General features: G+C 48.9%; 1 protein-coding gene across 2 annotated transcripts in view; it reads left to right on the top strand.

The window, feature by feature from the left end:
* Nucleotides 1-13,188, top strand: part of STXBP1 (syntaxin binding protein 1) — a 96,625-nt gene extending 83,437 nt beyond the window's left edge. The window contains exons 17-20 of one of the 2 annotated variants that reach the window (XM_053561722.1): nt 789-874; nt 3,201-3,355; nt 5,097-5,222; nt 11,248-13,188. In XM_053561722.1, the coding sequence (XP_053417697.1) occupies nt 789-874; nt 3,201-3,355; nt 5,097-5,206 (351 nt within the window). In that variant the 3' untranslated portion in view covers nt 5,207-5,222; nt 11,248-13,188. The remainder of the gene's footprint in view (nt 1-788; nt 875-3,200; nt 3,356-5,096; nt 5,223-11,247) is intronic. The other variant, XM_053561733.1, reaches the window with a different exon arrangement.
* The last annotated feature ends 1,819 nt before the right edge of the window (nt 13,189-15,007 follow it).

Genomic DNA, 15,007 nt, shown 5'->3' with positions numbered 1-15,007 from the left:
CAAAAAAAAACACTTCTCTTGGCCTGGCAAGGTGGCTCATGCCTGTAATCCTAGCACTCTGGCAGGCCAAAACTGGTGGATTGCTTGAGCTCATGAGTTTAAGACCAGCCTGAGCAAAAGTGAGACCTCCATCTCTACTAAAAAAATAGAAAAACTGAGGCAAGAGGATCGCTTGAGCCAAGTTGGAGTTTGCTGTGAGCTATGACATCACGGGACTCTACCCGGGGCAACAACTTGAGACTGTCTCAAAAAACAAACAAAAGACCTCACTTCTCTTAAAAAGCAGATCTATAGGCCGGGTGTGAGCCACCATATAGGCATGGTGGCTCACACGTGTAATCCTAGCACTCTGGGAGGCCAAGACAGGAGGATCCTTTGAGCTCAGTTTGAGACCAGCCTGAGCAAGAGTGAGACCCCCATCTCTAAAAATAGCCAGGCATTGTGGCAATTGCCTGCAGTCCCAACTACTCAGGAGGCTCACAAGAGATGTGCTTGAGCCCAAGAGTTTGAGGTTGCTGTGAGCTATGATGCCACAGCACCCAACCCCAGGGCAACTAAGTGAGACCTTGTCTCAAAAAAAAAGCAGACCTGCAAACTCAGCTGGTCGGGGAATGCTGAGCATTGCCAAGCCTGGTGCCAGGCCTGGCAGCCTGAGCCTGGAAGTGAGCTCTTGTTGCAAACCTGGCCTGTGTTTTGCTAACTGAATTGTTCTTCAAGGCATCTTGTCTTGGTTCCCATCGCCTTTTCATTCAGATGGCAGGCATGACATCTGTCTCTTTTCCTTCTAGGACACTATTGAGGACAAACTTGACACCAAGCACTACCCTTACATCTCCACCCGCTCCTCTGCCTCTTTTAGCACTACTGCTGTCAGGTAGGTGAAAATCCCTGAGCATACAGGGAGACAGGCAGGACCGTGGGTGTCAGCTCTGGCAGTCCAGCATGAGGCAGCGTGGTCCAGGGAGCATGCCTGCTGTTTCTCCTCACAGGCCTTCCCTCCTGCTTCTCGTTTCTCTGGACTCATCCTTCACCCCTCCCTTCACCCTCTCTGCCTCAGCCTCCTTGTTCTTCCTCAACCGGCCAGACCCACTTCTGCCTCAGGCCTTTTGCACTTGCTTCTCCCTCTGCCTGAATTCTCGGCGTGGCCTGTCTCATAAACCTTCAGGTTTTTGTTGTTGTTGAGACAGAGTCTCACTATATCACCCTTGGTAGAGTGCTGTGGAGTCACAACTCATAGCAACCTCAAACTCTTGGGCTTAAGTGATTCACCCCCTCCTCCAATCAGCCTCCCAAGTAACTGGGACTACAGGTGCCAGCCACAATGCCACCTATTTTTTTGTTTTAGTTGTCCTTGTTGTTTAGCAGGCCCGGGCCATCGTTGAACCCACCAGCCCGGTGCATGTGGCCGGTGCCCTAACAGCTGAGCTATAGGCACCCAGCCAACCTTCATATTTTTAATCAAGTCTTACCTTCTTTGACTTTCCCTAACCGCCCTGTTTAAAGTCACAGTACACATCTCATAGCAGCTTTATTGATAGCAATGCAAGTATAGAGACAGCCCAGTGTCCATCAGCTGGTGAGTGTGTAGATTAAATGTGGTCCATCTACACACTGGCTCCAGAGAACAGTCAGGCTGAACACATGAGCTTGGGGCAATGGAGTTAACATCTTCAGAGAGGGCGACGCCAGCCTTGTGACTGTGCTGTTCACACTCCTGGAGTGACATCTTGGAATGCAGATCTCTGTCCCTCCTCTGGTGCTTTCCCTGCCTGTGTTCTTGCTTGCTCCTCCTCTCTCTGTTCACTTTTAACCTTCCCTTGAGCCTGGGCCAGCAGCCTGCAGTGGCAACTGTGTCACTGTGCAGTCCCAATATGGCAGCAGAAGTGAAATGTTTATTGCCAAACTTGGAGTAAAATAGAGAATCCCAAGTAGTGCCCCAGACAGGCTGGTCTACAGTCTCGAGATATCAAGTCATTGCCCACAGAAAGAAAGTGACTGTGAGATTCTCTGTTGGCTCAGACAGTACCTCTGTGCCTTCCACATTTGCAAAGTGCTATAATGCTGTCATTAAGTCAGAAAGAAGGGCAAAGCATTTCAGTGGTCATAGGAGACTTGCTCCCTTTGTTTTACTTTTCCTGTTTTCTTTATCCAAAAGCAACCCATTTCTCCCTGCTTCTGAGTCAGAGGTACAGACCTGTTGAAGAGAGCCCAGGGACAGGAGGCCTTGCCCCTTTTTCTCTGGCTACACCGTGTTTTTCAGGAGGCAGCTCAGTTCTACCAAAAGCCTCTTCAGTGATCCTGTACAGGGTTTCCTGAAGGGCTACCCTGTGTTCAGCCCCATGATACTGAGCTCTACATAGCAAACCTGCTTCCTTCTCCCTACCCACCCTGTTACACTGCAACCTCTTGGTGGGCAAGGACTGCGTCTGCCCTGGAAGCCATGCAGTGGAGGCCCTGACTCGTGAGAGGCACACACTTGGTATGTGTTTATTCAGGGAGTCAGTGTGCCATCCTGAAGGCAGATCTTAGACCCTGTCATCACTGCACACTGCCAGCAGGGTTCCTGACAAGCTCCAGGACATGCATGATCTGGAGTAGACGCCTGAATGAGCTTCCTGTGGGGTAAAGCTACTGAACTTGACACGTCAAACATCAGAGCTGAACATAGCCTGTCTGTTGCCTACATGTTTCTTAGAGAGTGACAAGGTCACAGCACAGGCACTGTAGTGACTTCTCTTCCAGCAGCCAAGGCAGTTGAAAATCACATTGATTTGGTGACCTTAGCTGGGCATGGTGGCATGTGCCTGTGTTCCTAGCTACTCCGGAGGCTGAGGCAGGAGCATCACCTAGGCCTAGGGGTTCAAAGCTACAGTGAGCTGTGATTGCATCCCTGCACTCCAGCCTGGATGACAGAGTGAGACCTCATCTCTCTTAAAAAAAAAATGCAGGGCAGCGCCTGTGGCTCAAGGAGTAGGGTGCTGGTCCCATATGCCGGAGGTGGCGGGTTCAAACCCAGCCCTGGCCAAAAACCACACACACAAAAAAAAAAAAAAATTATAAAAAAAAAATGCATTGCAGCCTAATCCAGCCAATATTTATTGAGCATTACTCTGATTTGGACATAGGTGTAAACAAAGCACTGAGGTATAAAGCAGTAGAGACGGTAAGTACAGATACACATAACTTCTCTCTCTCCTCAGCGCTCGCTATGGGCACTGGCATAAGAATAAGGCCCCAGGGGAGTACCGCAGTGGCCCCCGCCTCATCATTTTCATTCTTGGGGGCGTAAGCCTGAACGAGATGCGCTGCGCTTACGAGGTGACCCAAGCCAACGGAAAGTGGGAGGTGCTGATAGGTGAGTTGACATGCTTTCTGGAGGAAGAAGCTGCCTCATCGCACTTTGAGTCCATTCCACGCTTTGGTGTCGTAGTCTGTCTTAGACTCTCTGTTGCCCTATGAACTTTAGTCTCTAGGAAACTGGGCAGCAGAAGCTAAGAAGCAGAGGGTTCCCTCCTCACGTGCACCCTGCTGTGTCTCCTGTTCAAAGGCAGTACGGTGATCTGTGCCTGGTCATAGAGTCCAACAGGCTAAGGCTCAGATCTCTGCCCTGCTGCCGCACAGTGGGGTCACCTTGAGCAAGTGACTCAAGTCTCTAAGCTGTCATTTGCTTGCCCAACAACATGGGGTTGACAGCACACACTTGCAGCCTCCAATAGGTCTGAGATGAGATGTATCAGTTTCCTGGCGGTGGATGGAGGGTAGGTCATCACCCTCCTCCTCCACTGAGGGGCATGTGAGCAGACACTCCTGAAACCTCCTGGCCCGGCTGCTGGGTCTGCTCAGGTCCCTCCACCCGCTCCTCTCACCTTCTGGGTCTGCCATACCCTTTCTTCTTAGTCCTGCTGGTTTTCCAAAAGAGGGGGAGCAACTCACAGGAGCTAACTGAATGGAGGAGGAACCTTTTTTCCTTTTTTGTGCCTTCAGCAGCTTCTATGATTTTTAAGGCTGAAAGAGGAAGAGCTAGCCGGGAAAAATCTTGCTTTCTCCAGATGCCTTCCTTTTTGTCCTGTCTTGCCTTTAAAGAAATAGAGTGGCACCTGCCTTTGCAGAGTCCCTCTCAACACTGACAAGAGGCTGTCACATATACCGCCCTGGCCAGCCCCTGCCCTCAGCATGGTCTTGCTGCATAAGGCCTGAGGCCAGGTTGTTGGTCTCCCTTTGAAAGGGAGTGTGCTCTGCTCCCAGTGGGAAATCACTCTCTCCAGGGCCTGAGGGTTGCCTCTCAGACCATTTACACATCAACCAGAACAGGCAGAGGCCTTGAGCTGCCCAGCTGGGAAGGCTTCTCTGACTCTGCCCCATAGGTGCACGATATTGGTCATAATCCCAGTCATGGTCGTTATCTCAGTAACGTGTCACTTTTGTACCTCAAAGTGGGGTGACCAAGTCCTAGTGCCCCCTAGACTATCTAAGCACCTGAGCGCCTAACAGTCCTTACAGCTGCTCTGGGTTTGCTAAGATGGACCTGAGGCTATCAACACGGCTTTTTCATACCACAGTCTGGTGAGGAGATTGTACATCTCCACTCAGCTCCCTCAAGCTTCCCTGTCCGGTCACTAGTTTTCCCTGCAGTCGTTTTTCCCTATTTTTATGTAGGCCCTGGTGACAAGCCTCTGTTGCCTGCTTGCATATGTGCTGCATGAATGTGCTGGCTGGTTCTGGGCCCTAACACAGCTTTCCTGGGCAGAAGCTGTCCCAGCCAGGCTTTGGTGTAAATCTTCTTCTTTATCCATGAACCTGGCTTGAGTCCCCCGTGGGAGGTGGAGACAAGGGGGTGTGAAGTTGCCTGTGCAGATTCGTGGAGGGGCCTTGCACAGACAGCTGATGTCCGCTGTGTGGGCTCACCTGCTTCGTGCATGCCAGCCGCCCTGCCTCCTTGCCACCTGTGTGTGGGCACACGCGTGTGTGTTGTGTGTGGTGTGTGTGTTCGTCTGGCTTTCTCATACCTCATTGGCTGCACAAAATGTAGGCCTAAGTTGGCATGTTCCTGTAACATTCCTTGTTCAAGCAGTCAGCTGGCCTCTGTTCTCCCGCAGGTTCTACTCATATTCTTACTCCCACCAAATTTCTCATGGACCTGAGACACCCCGACTTCAGGGAGTCCTCTAGGGTATCTTTTGAGGATCAGGCTCCAACAATGGAGTGAGAGCCAAAGAAACAAAGTAAAAGCAGCTTATTTCAGAAAAGAAACTCTTCCACTGTGAAGGGTTTTCTTTGATTATTCCGTCACTTTTTCTTTATTTTTCCCTTTTTAGTTTATTTATTTGATTTTCTTTTAACAAGAAAATGCTTGCAGTTCTTAACACCGATTGAAAATGTGTCCAGTGCTGCCTTCACAACCCTGCCATGAACCCTCAGGGCTCCAACATGCCAGCTCACTCATGCCTTGGGTTACTCACTGCTCAGCCAAATGGCTGCAGGCCACTAGGTCTAAACTGAAATGATAGAGATTGCTGTGAACAGTCCTCAGAGAGGGAGCTGGAGTTGAGGGATCCTGAGGCACAATGCCCAAGCCTGTTGATATAGGCGTGAATGTGTGGGGTCCCCTCGGGAATGTAGAGCATCCTGGCTATGACATGGCCTGAGAGCTGGAGGGTAAGGCCAGCAGTCACTTAGAGAAGGTCAAGTCCCAGAAGGCAGCATCCAGTGGAGGTGCCCAAAGCCACCTGTTGTGCAGAAGGCTTGAAAAGGAACCTCAGAATAGACTCAGGTCAATGGTAGTTAGACATGTGAATAGCTTTTTCCTAGGAAAGGTACATCCCCAGGAACAGTTCTAAAGGGTGACTGAGTCACAGACCACCATGTGCTGGGGGAACTCCAGTCTTCAGTAGGCAGAGCTTGTCTCATGTTCTTCTGCAGAAAATGGCACTTAACAGTCATTTGCTCTTCCAGCAATTGCATTTCTTTTAATTCTCCTGTGGCTCCTTTCAAGAGTTGAGTAGTCATATCTCTCTCTTTCACTGAGGTCTCTTGGTAGGGTCTATTCTTGGCACTCTGTGGTTTTAAAGAGCATCTTCTATCTCCATCAAGCTCGTTACCCATGAACCCATTGTCTGGTAGACTATCCAAGTTTTTGTTATTCAAAACCATCCTTGTTTCTTCTCTCTTCCCCATCCTTCATATATGTTGGGATGCTCCTATACTGTATTTAAATGGCAGGCTGATGCTTAAATGATGCACTCCATAGCATTAGCAACTCCTTAGCTTTGTTATACATTCTATGATGAGGCCACATTTGTGACCTGACTTTGTAGACACCATTAATGATGGACCCAGGAAATGCCCCTTCACCTGAGCTGAGATGTAGCCCTGTGAGTCATGGAGCATGAGTCCCCTGTGAGCAGTGGAGAGAGACACAGAGCCAAAAGGACTGGCCTCTACCCCAGCTCCTCCTCGAGTGCCTGTATGGCTATGAGATGCCACTTCACTTTCTGGGCTACAACATACTTGCGCAGGGGGGCTATATCACAGCACCCCAAGCTCCATGAGCTCTAATAGCCTGTTAATTCAGTGATCCAGATTTGTGCATCAAACCACACAGTCCTATCCACTCTCACTGTCTGCTGAATCTCAGGGCAATGGCCTATCAGAGCCTTGGCTAGGCAACATCAGAGGCAAGTGCTTGTTCATATAAAGAAAATGGTGCTACAGGAAGGAGCAGGAGGCCACCCAGTTTATCTCCTCCCACTCTCCCTTCCTTGGCAGGGGATGCCATACTCCAGGGCAGCAGTGCGCTAAGAGATAGCAAGTAGTTGGAAGCCAGGAAGGTATACCTGGTTATGGCCCTGAGCTGCAGCTGCCATCCTGCCTGGGCTTGCTTTGCCCTAGAAAGCAAGGCCAATGGGTGGTGAATAAAAGCAACTGTTAAAAAAAATAATTCCTTAGAAACACTTTGATAGGGGGGTTAATCAGAGACATCTGGTTCTGTGCGCAGATGGCAGGTAGGTGGACAGCCTTTGCTGCAAGATTTATTTTAAGACTTCCAGAAGGACAAATAAATGTTCAGTCCAGACTGCGGTAATCACACACCACTGCAGGATATGAAAGAATCACAAACCCAAACCCCAAGAGCTCCTGTAGGATTAGTGCTGGGGTTTCCTGCCTCAGCAGCCTCCCCTTTGCAGAGCATGTGCCTTTGTTTTATACTTGATGAGCAGAAAGGGTTTCCACTGCCGTCAAAACAGAGGTAGAGCAAGTAGACTCTAGTTGTCTATTCTTGGCTTCTGAAATAATTTGCTGGGCAGTTGGATTTTAAAGAGTTCAGTTAAGAAGGTGTGTTGGGCGGCGCCTGTGGCTCAGTCGGTAGGGCGCCGGCCCCATATACCGAGGGTGGTGGGTTCAAACCCCGCCCCAGCTGAACTGCAACCAAAAAATAGCCGGGCGTTTTGGCGGGCGCCTGTAGTCCCAGCTACTCTGGAGGCTGAGGCAAGAGAATCTCTTAAGCCCAGGAGTTGGAGGTTGCTGTGAGCTGTGTGGTGCCACGGCACTCTACCGAGGGCCATAAAGTGAGACTCTGTCTCTATAAAAAAAAAAAAAGAAGAAGGTGTGAAGCACAGAGCCCCCTTACCAGTGAGTCAGAAGAGATTGAAATCAGATTTGCTCACTTGTGATCATGCAGGGGACTAAAGTATGGAACGAGAGAGAACTGTAGAGAGCCTGAGTGTCCTCCTAAATACCAGTATGGTGGCAACTTCTCCCAAGGGAGTTTGAGTTTTCCTGCCTAGTCGTGAATTCAGGTGTCCCAGCAGGCGTGTGCGTGCTGCTGCCTCACTGTCCTTGGCCTCTGTCCCCTCTTGTACCCAAGGCTCCTGGGATCTGGGCAACACCAAGTCTCATCTTAGCCTCCCTAATCATCCCTCCACATTTTCTAAGAAATTAAGTCTTTTGATTAGATCTTGTGATCTTTTACCTGTGTTCTCAGGTTGGTTTATGTTAAAAGTACCAATCCACAGGTAATGTCCAAGTGGCTGTCAGAAGCAAATGAAGGAGAACTAAAAGTCTGGATTAGAGCTATTGCATTTCTTGGGCTATTTGGGAGAAAGTTTTTGTGGTTTTATATTGAATATTAAGTTCTATGCCAGCTTGAGGTCAGGTAAGATTCCTTTTTCACTGGGACTCAGATTTGATTCTGACTTCAGCACCCACCTATTGCCCACTCCTATTCCAGAACTCACTTGTTCATCCTGCCTCGCCCTCCCCAGGGCCACAGGTGCCCAGAATTGAGAGCCCAGAGCTATGGGCCTGGCTCTGAGGTCTCCTGTCCTGAGCAGGGAGACTGCTCTGCCCTTCATTCTTCATTGTTCTCTTTCGTGGGGTGAGAAGAACCTGGCTGACTATCAGACGCACCTGGGTTGTTCTTAAACTGACACACATTCTCTGGCACCACTTGGGTATTCTGAGTCAGTAGATCTGTTTCAACCAAATTTGGGATGATTAGACCAGTAGTCTCTAAGAACATTTTTGGTTTTTCGGTGAGGAAAGGAGGGTTTTGTACTTTCAGAGCTTGCTGTGTTTGGCCCACAGCTTTGAAAACATGTAGACCAGAGGTTCCAACCTTTCTGGCACCAGGGACCATGGAAGACAGGGTCATGGGTAGGTGGAACTCGGGTAGTGACGTGAACGATGGCAGTGGCTGGAGGTGGTAAATACAGATGAAGCTGCCCACCACTCACTTGCTGCTGTGCAGCCCAGCTCCTATGTCTCACTGAAAACAATTTTTCCACGTGGCCTAGTTTCTAAGTTTTATGGAAGACCATTTTTCCACAGACCAGTGGGAGGGATGGGTAGAGCTCTGTGGCTGGTTCCTAACAGACCGTGGACTGGTATGGGGGATTGGGGACTGTAGATTTTGACAGTCACATGGATAGGTTTCACCTTAGTTTGGGGAACCACTGTTCACATTTCATAATCTTCCAGTTATGTGAACTGAGAGGGCCCCTCAGAGCAGTAGAGACCACTTGCTGCTCTCTCCTGGAAGACCTGTATGGTCAGGTGCCTGTAGATTTACAGTGAGCACCCCTGTAAAGTGTAGATAAGGGACTCACCCAGCTCCAATTGCAAAGTTTATGGCGGTGAAACCTGTGCCAGGAGGTGGCTTTTAGGTGATTTGGAATAATGCCAACTAGTCTGGTTCCTTTAAAGAGCGCAGGTAAGTGGCAGACCAGAAACATACATGTTGCCAAGAATCTTAGAGGCTTCACTGATTGTCTTCAGTACTCAGTCTTAGAATTTTTCTCCATAAGTCTGGGAACACTGATGAGCAGCAATCAGATGTCAGAAACTTCTGGAGTATGGATTCGGTGGCACCCCCCTAAATCCTGAATTTGCATGCCAGCAAGGGTAAGGAGCATGTTGAGGTAGGCATCTGATCAGAGGAGCCTCTTCTGATTTTTCCTCTGTGTCAAGTCTACCTTTTTGTTCCTGTAACTTGGTTGGACGGCCAGGGATGTGGGCATGGGCACTGTTCTCTCTGCCATGTGCACTGGTTGCTGTTGCCTTTAGGAAACGCCTGAGGCAAACCCAGTATCCAGACACACGGGCTACGTCAACTTGAGATTTGGAAGGCCCTCATCCTGGTAGTGGTTCACTCTTCAGAATTGGGGCAAGCCTCATAACATTTCTGTCCTTTTGCACAGAAGTCTTTGACCTCCTTTAAGATGAGTAGGAATTAGCTGGGCATTGTGGCGGGGGCCTGTAGTCCCAGCTACTCGGGAGGCTGAGGCAAGAGAATCGCTTAAGCCCAGGAGTTGGAGGTTGCTGTGAGCTGTATGATGCCACGGCACTCTACCAAGGGCCATAAAGTGAGACTCTGTCTTTACGAAAAAAAAAAATGAGTAGGAATATCGAGAAGGTCACAGGAATGAATGGACCTCAGGGGAAGGGATGCTGTAACAGCCCCCAGGGACATACTCCTGAAACCTTCATCATGTGTGCTTAAGGAGCCAAAAGTCCTCAGAATGATGAATGTACTTTAGAGCACAGGGGCTGGTGCAGGCTGCGTGCTCAGGGATTGTGCTTGGTGTCCCTGGAAAGTAGCCAAGGACTGTTTCCTCACTGAGAGCAGCAAATGGGCAGCAGGGGCTTGAACTGCAGAGAATGGGATGCTGGAAGAAGCCCCTTGAGCTCCTGAGGGCTTTACAAGTTTTATGCTGGTCCGGTCTGACCAGGAAGGTCCAAAGTTCCAGCAGTCCTGGGTCAGCTGAGCAAGTAGAGGTCAAAGGCATAGGGACCCTGGTATTGGAGTCAGGCCCAGTGAGCCAGCGAAAGCCTTCTTTTGACGACCCTTGGGTATAAACCTGCACCCGGTTGTTTCTGCTTCCCAACTCCCATGAAGGCCCACCCCCTGCCCACCTCTCCAGGGAGGCACATTTTCAAGTACGGGTCTCTTTTGTTTAGTTCTTCTCTCCCACCAGGACCTTTCTTTGAAGCCCACTGCTGCATGCTGCGTACGGGCCTCATGCTCACTCACACACCACCCCAGTCACTTCTGTTCTGTTTGACCAAGTCCATGTCCAAACCACACGATCCATGCATCTTTTTGTACTGCACTTATTAGATCTCTCTCTCCTTATGAAAGAGGCCTTCATTTATTTATTTTTAAGTTTTTTTTTTTTTTTAGTTTTGCAGTAGATCTATATTCCATTAGCTTAAATTTTTGCAAGCATTTCTAATCTCTTACAATGTGCGGTCTCTGCAAGGTAAGGCCTCAGGTCCCCTGCCCTTTCCCTCTCACACCTGAGGCAGCACCACTCAGCTGGTTCCCAGAGGTCAGTGGATTCCCCCGGGGGCTTTGCCCATCAGCTTCCTCTCTTCTAGGTACCATGCTTTCCTCACATGGTGCTCTACCAACCCCTGCCCCATTTGCAACCTCTCATGGCCATCTTGTTGGGATTTCTCTCTCTGGCTTCACCTTGAGTTCAAGAGAGAATTAGAAATGCAGCTACCCCATCACCTGGCAAGTGGCTCTGGGCCCTGATGGAGAGGTGGCTCATTTCCTCCATACGGCCTGGGTTCCCACATGTTGCCCAGGCCTATTGTGACAGGGCCCCAAGCTCCATTCCCCTCCCTGCTTCCACTAGACCCAGTCTGGGGGGTGGGGGTGTTCCCATCCCAGAGTGGAGAAGAGCAGGAGAGGGCAAGTGTCTGAACAGGAACTGGCCGGCTCACTGTCTTTTCTGCCTCCCCCAGGATCCACGCACATTCTCACCCCACAGAAACTGCTGGACACTCTGAAGAAACTGAATAAAACAGATGAAGAAATAAGCACTTAAAAAAAATAAGACACCCCTCCAAACACACCCCTCTTCCTGCAGTGCTCTGCAGCTCCCTACCGCCCTGCCCTGGGTTACTTTGCTGACTTTCTCTCTGTTGCCTCCCCAGCCCTGCACGTCCTGGCCAGCACTGTCATGGCTGCATTCTCCTGTTTAATGATGCCCTCTTCTAGTTTGAAAGAAACAAACAAAAATAAGCATTGTGTTTTTAAAAAGAGTATCTTATATATGTATCCTAAAAGAGAGGTTCATGCGCAGATGACGCACTGCAGGAGTTTTGAACTGTTCAGAAAGAATGGACACCTTGTCCCCCTTATTTATGATTCTGTGACCTTGTACATAGCCCTGTGCATCATGTGCATATTGCTTGAGTACAGAAAGGTAGAAGTTTGGGTGATTTTAAAAACCGCTTTTGGGTTGTTCCTGTTCTCGTCGGGGATCATAGAGATGCCTGTGTTGTTGGGAGTGTTTCACTCTGAGGATTGATCTGTTACCTTCACTCCAGTTCCTGCCCCCAAGTCCCTGCTCTTGCCCAGATGATTAGGGGACATCTCATGAGAGTTGAAGAGGGACAAGGCCCCTTTCCTTTGCCCAGTGGCATGACCCAGGTGATGCAGCTGTGAGTAGGGCTAGGGTGTCCTTGCAAAGCCAGGCTGGTGTCTTCTTCTTCACAGTCTGTCCCTGCTTCCTCCCTTGCATATCTCCACAGTACTGGGATCCCAAGGGAAGACCTTCTCCACTCAGTGTCACAGTGCCCAAATAAAAAGCAAACTCCCACTGGAGACCTTTGTCTCTTCTGGAGAATCATTTAGGCCTGACTTGTTGACCAGAGCCCTCCATCCCCAGGTGTTACTCTTAACAGCTCAGTTTCCTTAGCAGGGTCAACCTTAGTTCAAGGGTCAGGAATGGACTAGGACAGATGTGTCTGGAAGCCCCTGGTCAGAGGGCCGCTGGCTGAGAAGAAGGTTGATGGCCTGAGAATAGCCTGTTGGATGGTCTGTTGGGGCACAGACCCTATGCCCCCTTCACAAGTAACTTTTGTCATATTCTCCTTAGTTTAAGATACTTTCATAATACTTTATTTGGTGTAGTGTGGGGTCATATGTCATCATGCTTGTAGGAGAAAATTATTTTATTGTCTGTATAAAAACTTAGCTCTAATGCAGAAATTAAACAAATGCAAGGATGTCTCATCCTCAAGACTCAGCAGTTCTCATTCTCCAGTGGTGAATACACCATTTGTTCTGCTGCTGTTGTCATGAAATATAATGACAGTGGAAGTCACAAAAAATGTCCCCTGCCCAGTTCCTTGCCACCCATGGCCTCCCGCAGCCTGTGTGTATATTACTTGTCTCGTGCTGTGTTGCAAACGTGGTGTGTGCCCGCTCTGCGCTGCCGCCTCCCTCTCAGAGTCTGTTTCCTGCCTTACCGTTAGCTGCATCGTAGTGTTCTCAAGGCTTTGAAATCTCCCCTTTGCACTCAGATGAGTTTTCAGGTCTCTCCCTGTGTCCTCCTTCCTAAGATATCTTACTTCTGTAGGACACAGCTGTAGGCGCTTGCATCGGTTTGTTCCTTTCTCCTGCTGCTTGTTTGTTCCTCCCTCAGACCAAACAGTGCTCATGCTTCGGGACGTTGTTTGTCCAACATGTTGATTTCCTTTTCTCTGTTATTTATATAAAAAATAATTTATCAAAAGAATATTTTAAAAAAAGCTAGTCTGTCTTGAAACTTGTTTACCTTGAAATTATCGGAATCTCAGTGTTTGAAAGTATTGAAGCACAAACATGTATCATCTCTGTATTGTTCTGTACTAAAGCACTTGAGTCTAATAAAGAAATCAGTGCCCCTTCATGGTCCAGGCTGCCTCCTGGTCTGCTATTTTGGGGAGTGGAAGGAGAAAGGTTCTGCAGTGGTGCACTGCAGAGGAGACTAGCCACACCTGGTTATGGCTTGGAGGCTTCCAAGTCTGGGTCACTGTCACTTGCATTAGTAGCTGTCTCACATTTAGTGACAATCCATGAACTTGTCTTGAGCCCATAGCAGCAGCAGGGCATCACATCGAGACAAGGCAGTTCTCCCATTGCCCACTTCTCCTCTAGAGACCTCTACCTTAGACTCTCCAGGGCTGTTTCTGCAGATGCCCTACTCAAGCAGGTGGTGCTCGTGTATTCAGGGCCTGCAGTGAAGTCACTTCATCAGCTCCCTGCTCCTGCTGCCACACCATCCAGCCCACATGTGTAACAACCTCTCCAGGTTGGAAGCTCATGCCTGCTTGTTTTGGAACCTGCCATTTTGATGGCCACTAACAAAAGTAAGTAAATAAATAAAAATAAAAACACCAGAAAAATGGCAAGTGTTGCCAAGGATGTGGAGAAATTGGAAAGCTTCTGCCTTGATGGCAAGGATATAAAATGGCTGAGTATGGAAGTTCTTCAAAAAATTAAAAATAGGGCGGCGCCTGTGCTCAAGGAGTAGGGCGCCGGTCCCATATGCCGGAGGTGGTGGGTTCAAACCCAACCCCGGCCAAAAAAAAAATTAAAAATAGATTTTCCATGCAATCCAGTAATTCTGTTTCTGAGTATATGCCTGAAAGAGTTGAAATAAGGGACTTGCAGAGACCTTTGTACAACCATGTTCATAACCTCAAACTCTTGGACTCAAGAGATCCTCTTGCCACAGCCTCCCAAGTAGCTGGGACTATAAGCACCTGCCACAACACCCAGCAAGTTTTTCTATTTTTAGTAGAGAAGAGCCTCTCGCTCTTGCTCAGACTGGTCTTGAACTTCTGAGCTCAGGTGATCCACTTTGGCTTCCCAGAGTGCTAGGATTACAGGTATGAGCTACCATGCCCAGCCTTCTCTTCAAAATCTTGGACTGACCCTGTCACTCCAGAACCAAAGTAATTATGCTTTTATTAAGCCACATTTTAAAATGATGCCAAATCTTGGAATGGAAATTAAAGAAACCTCTTTTAGAGCTGAAAGCTTTCAAAGAGTAGATCAAGATTAGGATGGACTACAGCACTGGCCACAGGACTTTGCCATTCCTCTCACTTGATCTGGACTGCCTTGTGACTTGCTCTGATCAATGTGGCAAGAGTGAGCTTGTGCCAGTTCCAAAGCCAGGCAGACCTCAACGGGCCTAGCAGCTTGTGCTCTTGTGAGCAAGCTGGGCTTGTCTGCTGGTGATGACATCGGCCCAGCCACAGCAAGCTACACCAGACATGTGAGTGACCAGCTGGTCACCTGCCAGCTGAGATCAGACAAGGAGGGGCTACAACAGAAACACCCTCCCCGTAAACCATGAGCTAAATAAATGTTATCTTAAGCCACTCAATTTCAGGGTGGTTTGTTATGCGGCTAAGGTAACTGATAAAGAGCAGCTACTTCCCAAATCAAACATTCTACCTTCCTCCTTTTATGCATGTGATACACTTAACCAACCTAATGTGTGACAGAGCAGAGTATCAGTAAGGAACTTCATCGTCACCAGGGCCATGTTTTGTCTGAATATCAACAATTCTGGCTGGGCACGGTGGCTCACACCTGTTAATCCTAGCACTCTGGGAGGCCAAGGTGAGTGGATTGCTTGAGCTCAGGAGTTCAAGACCAGCCTGAGCAATAGCGAGACCCCCTTCTCTAAAAAATAGCTGGGCATAGTGGTGAGCACCTATAGTC

Source organism: Nycticebus coucang, chromosome 2 (assembly GCF_027406575.1).
Source record: "Nycticebus coucang isolate mNycCou1 chromosome 2, mNycCou1.pri, whole genome shotgun sequence".
NCBI lineage: Eukaryota > Metazoa > Chordata > Mammalia > Primates > Lorisidae > Nycticebus > Nycticebus coucang.
The sequence above is the reverse complement of the archived record's forward strand: the minus strand, read 5'-3'. Positions and strand labels throughout refer to the sequence as shown.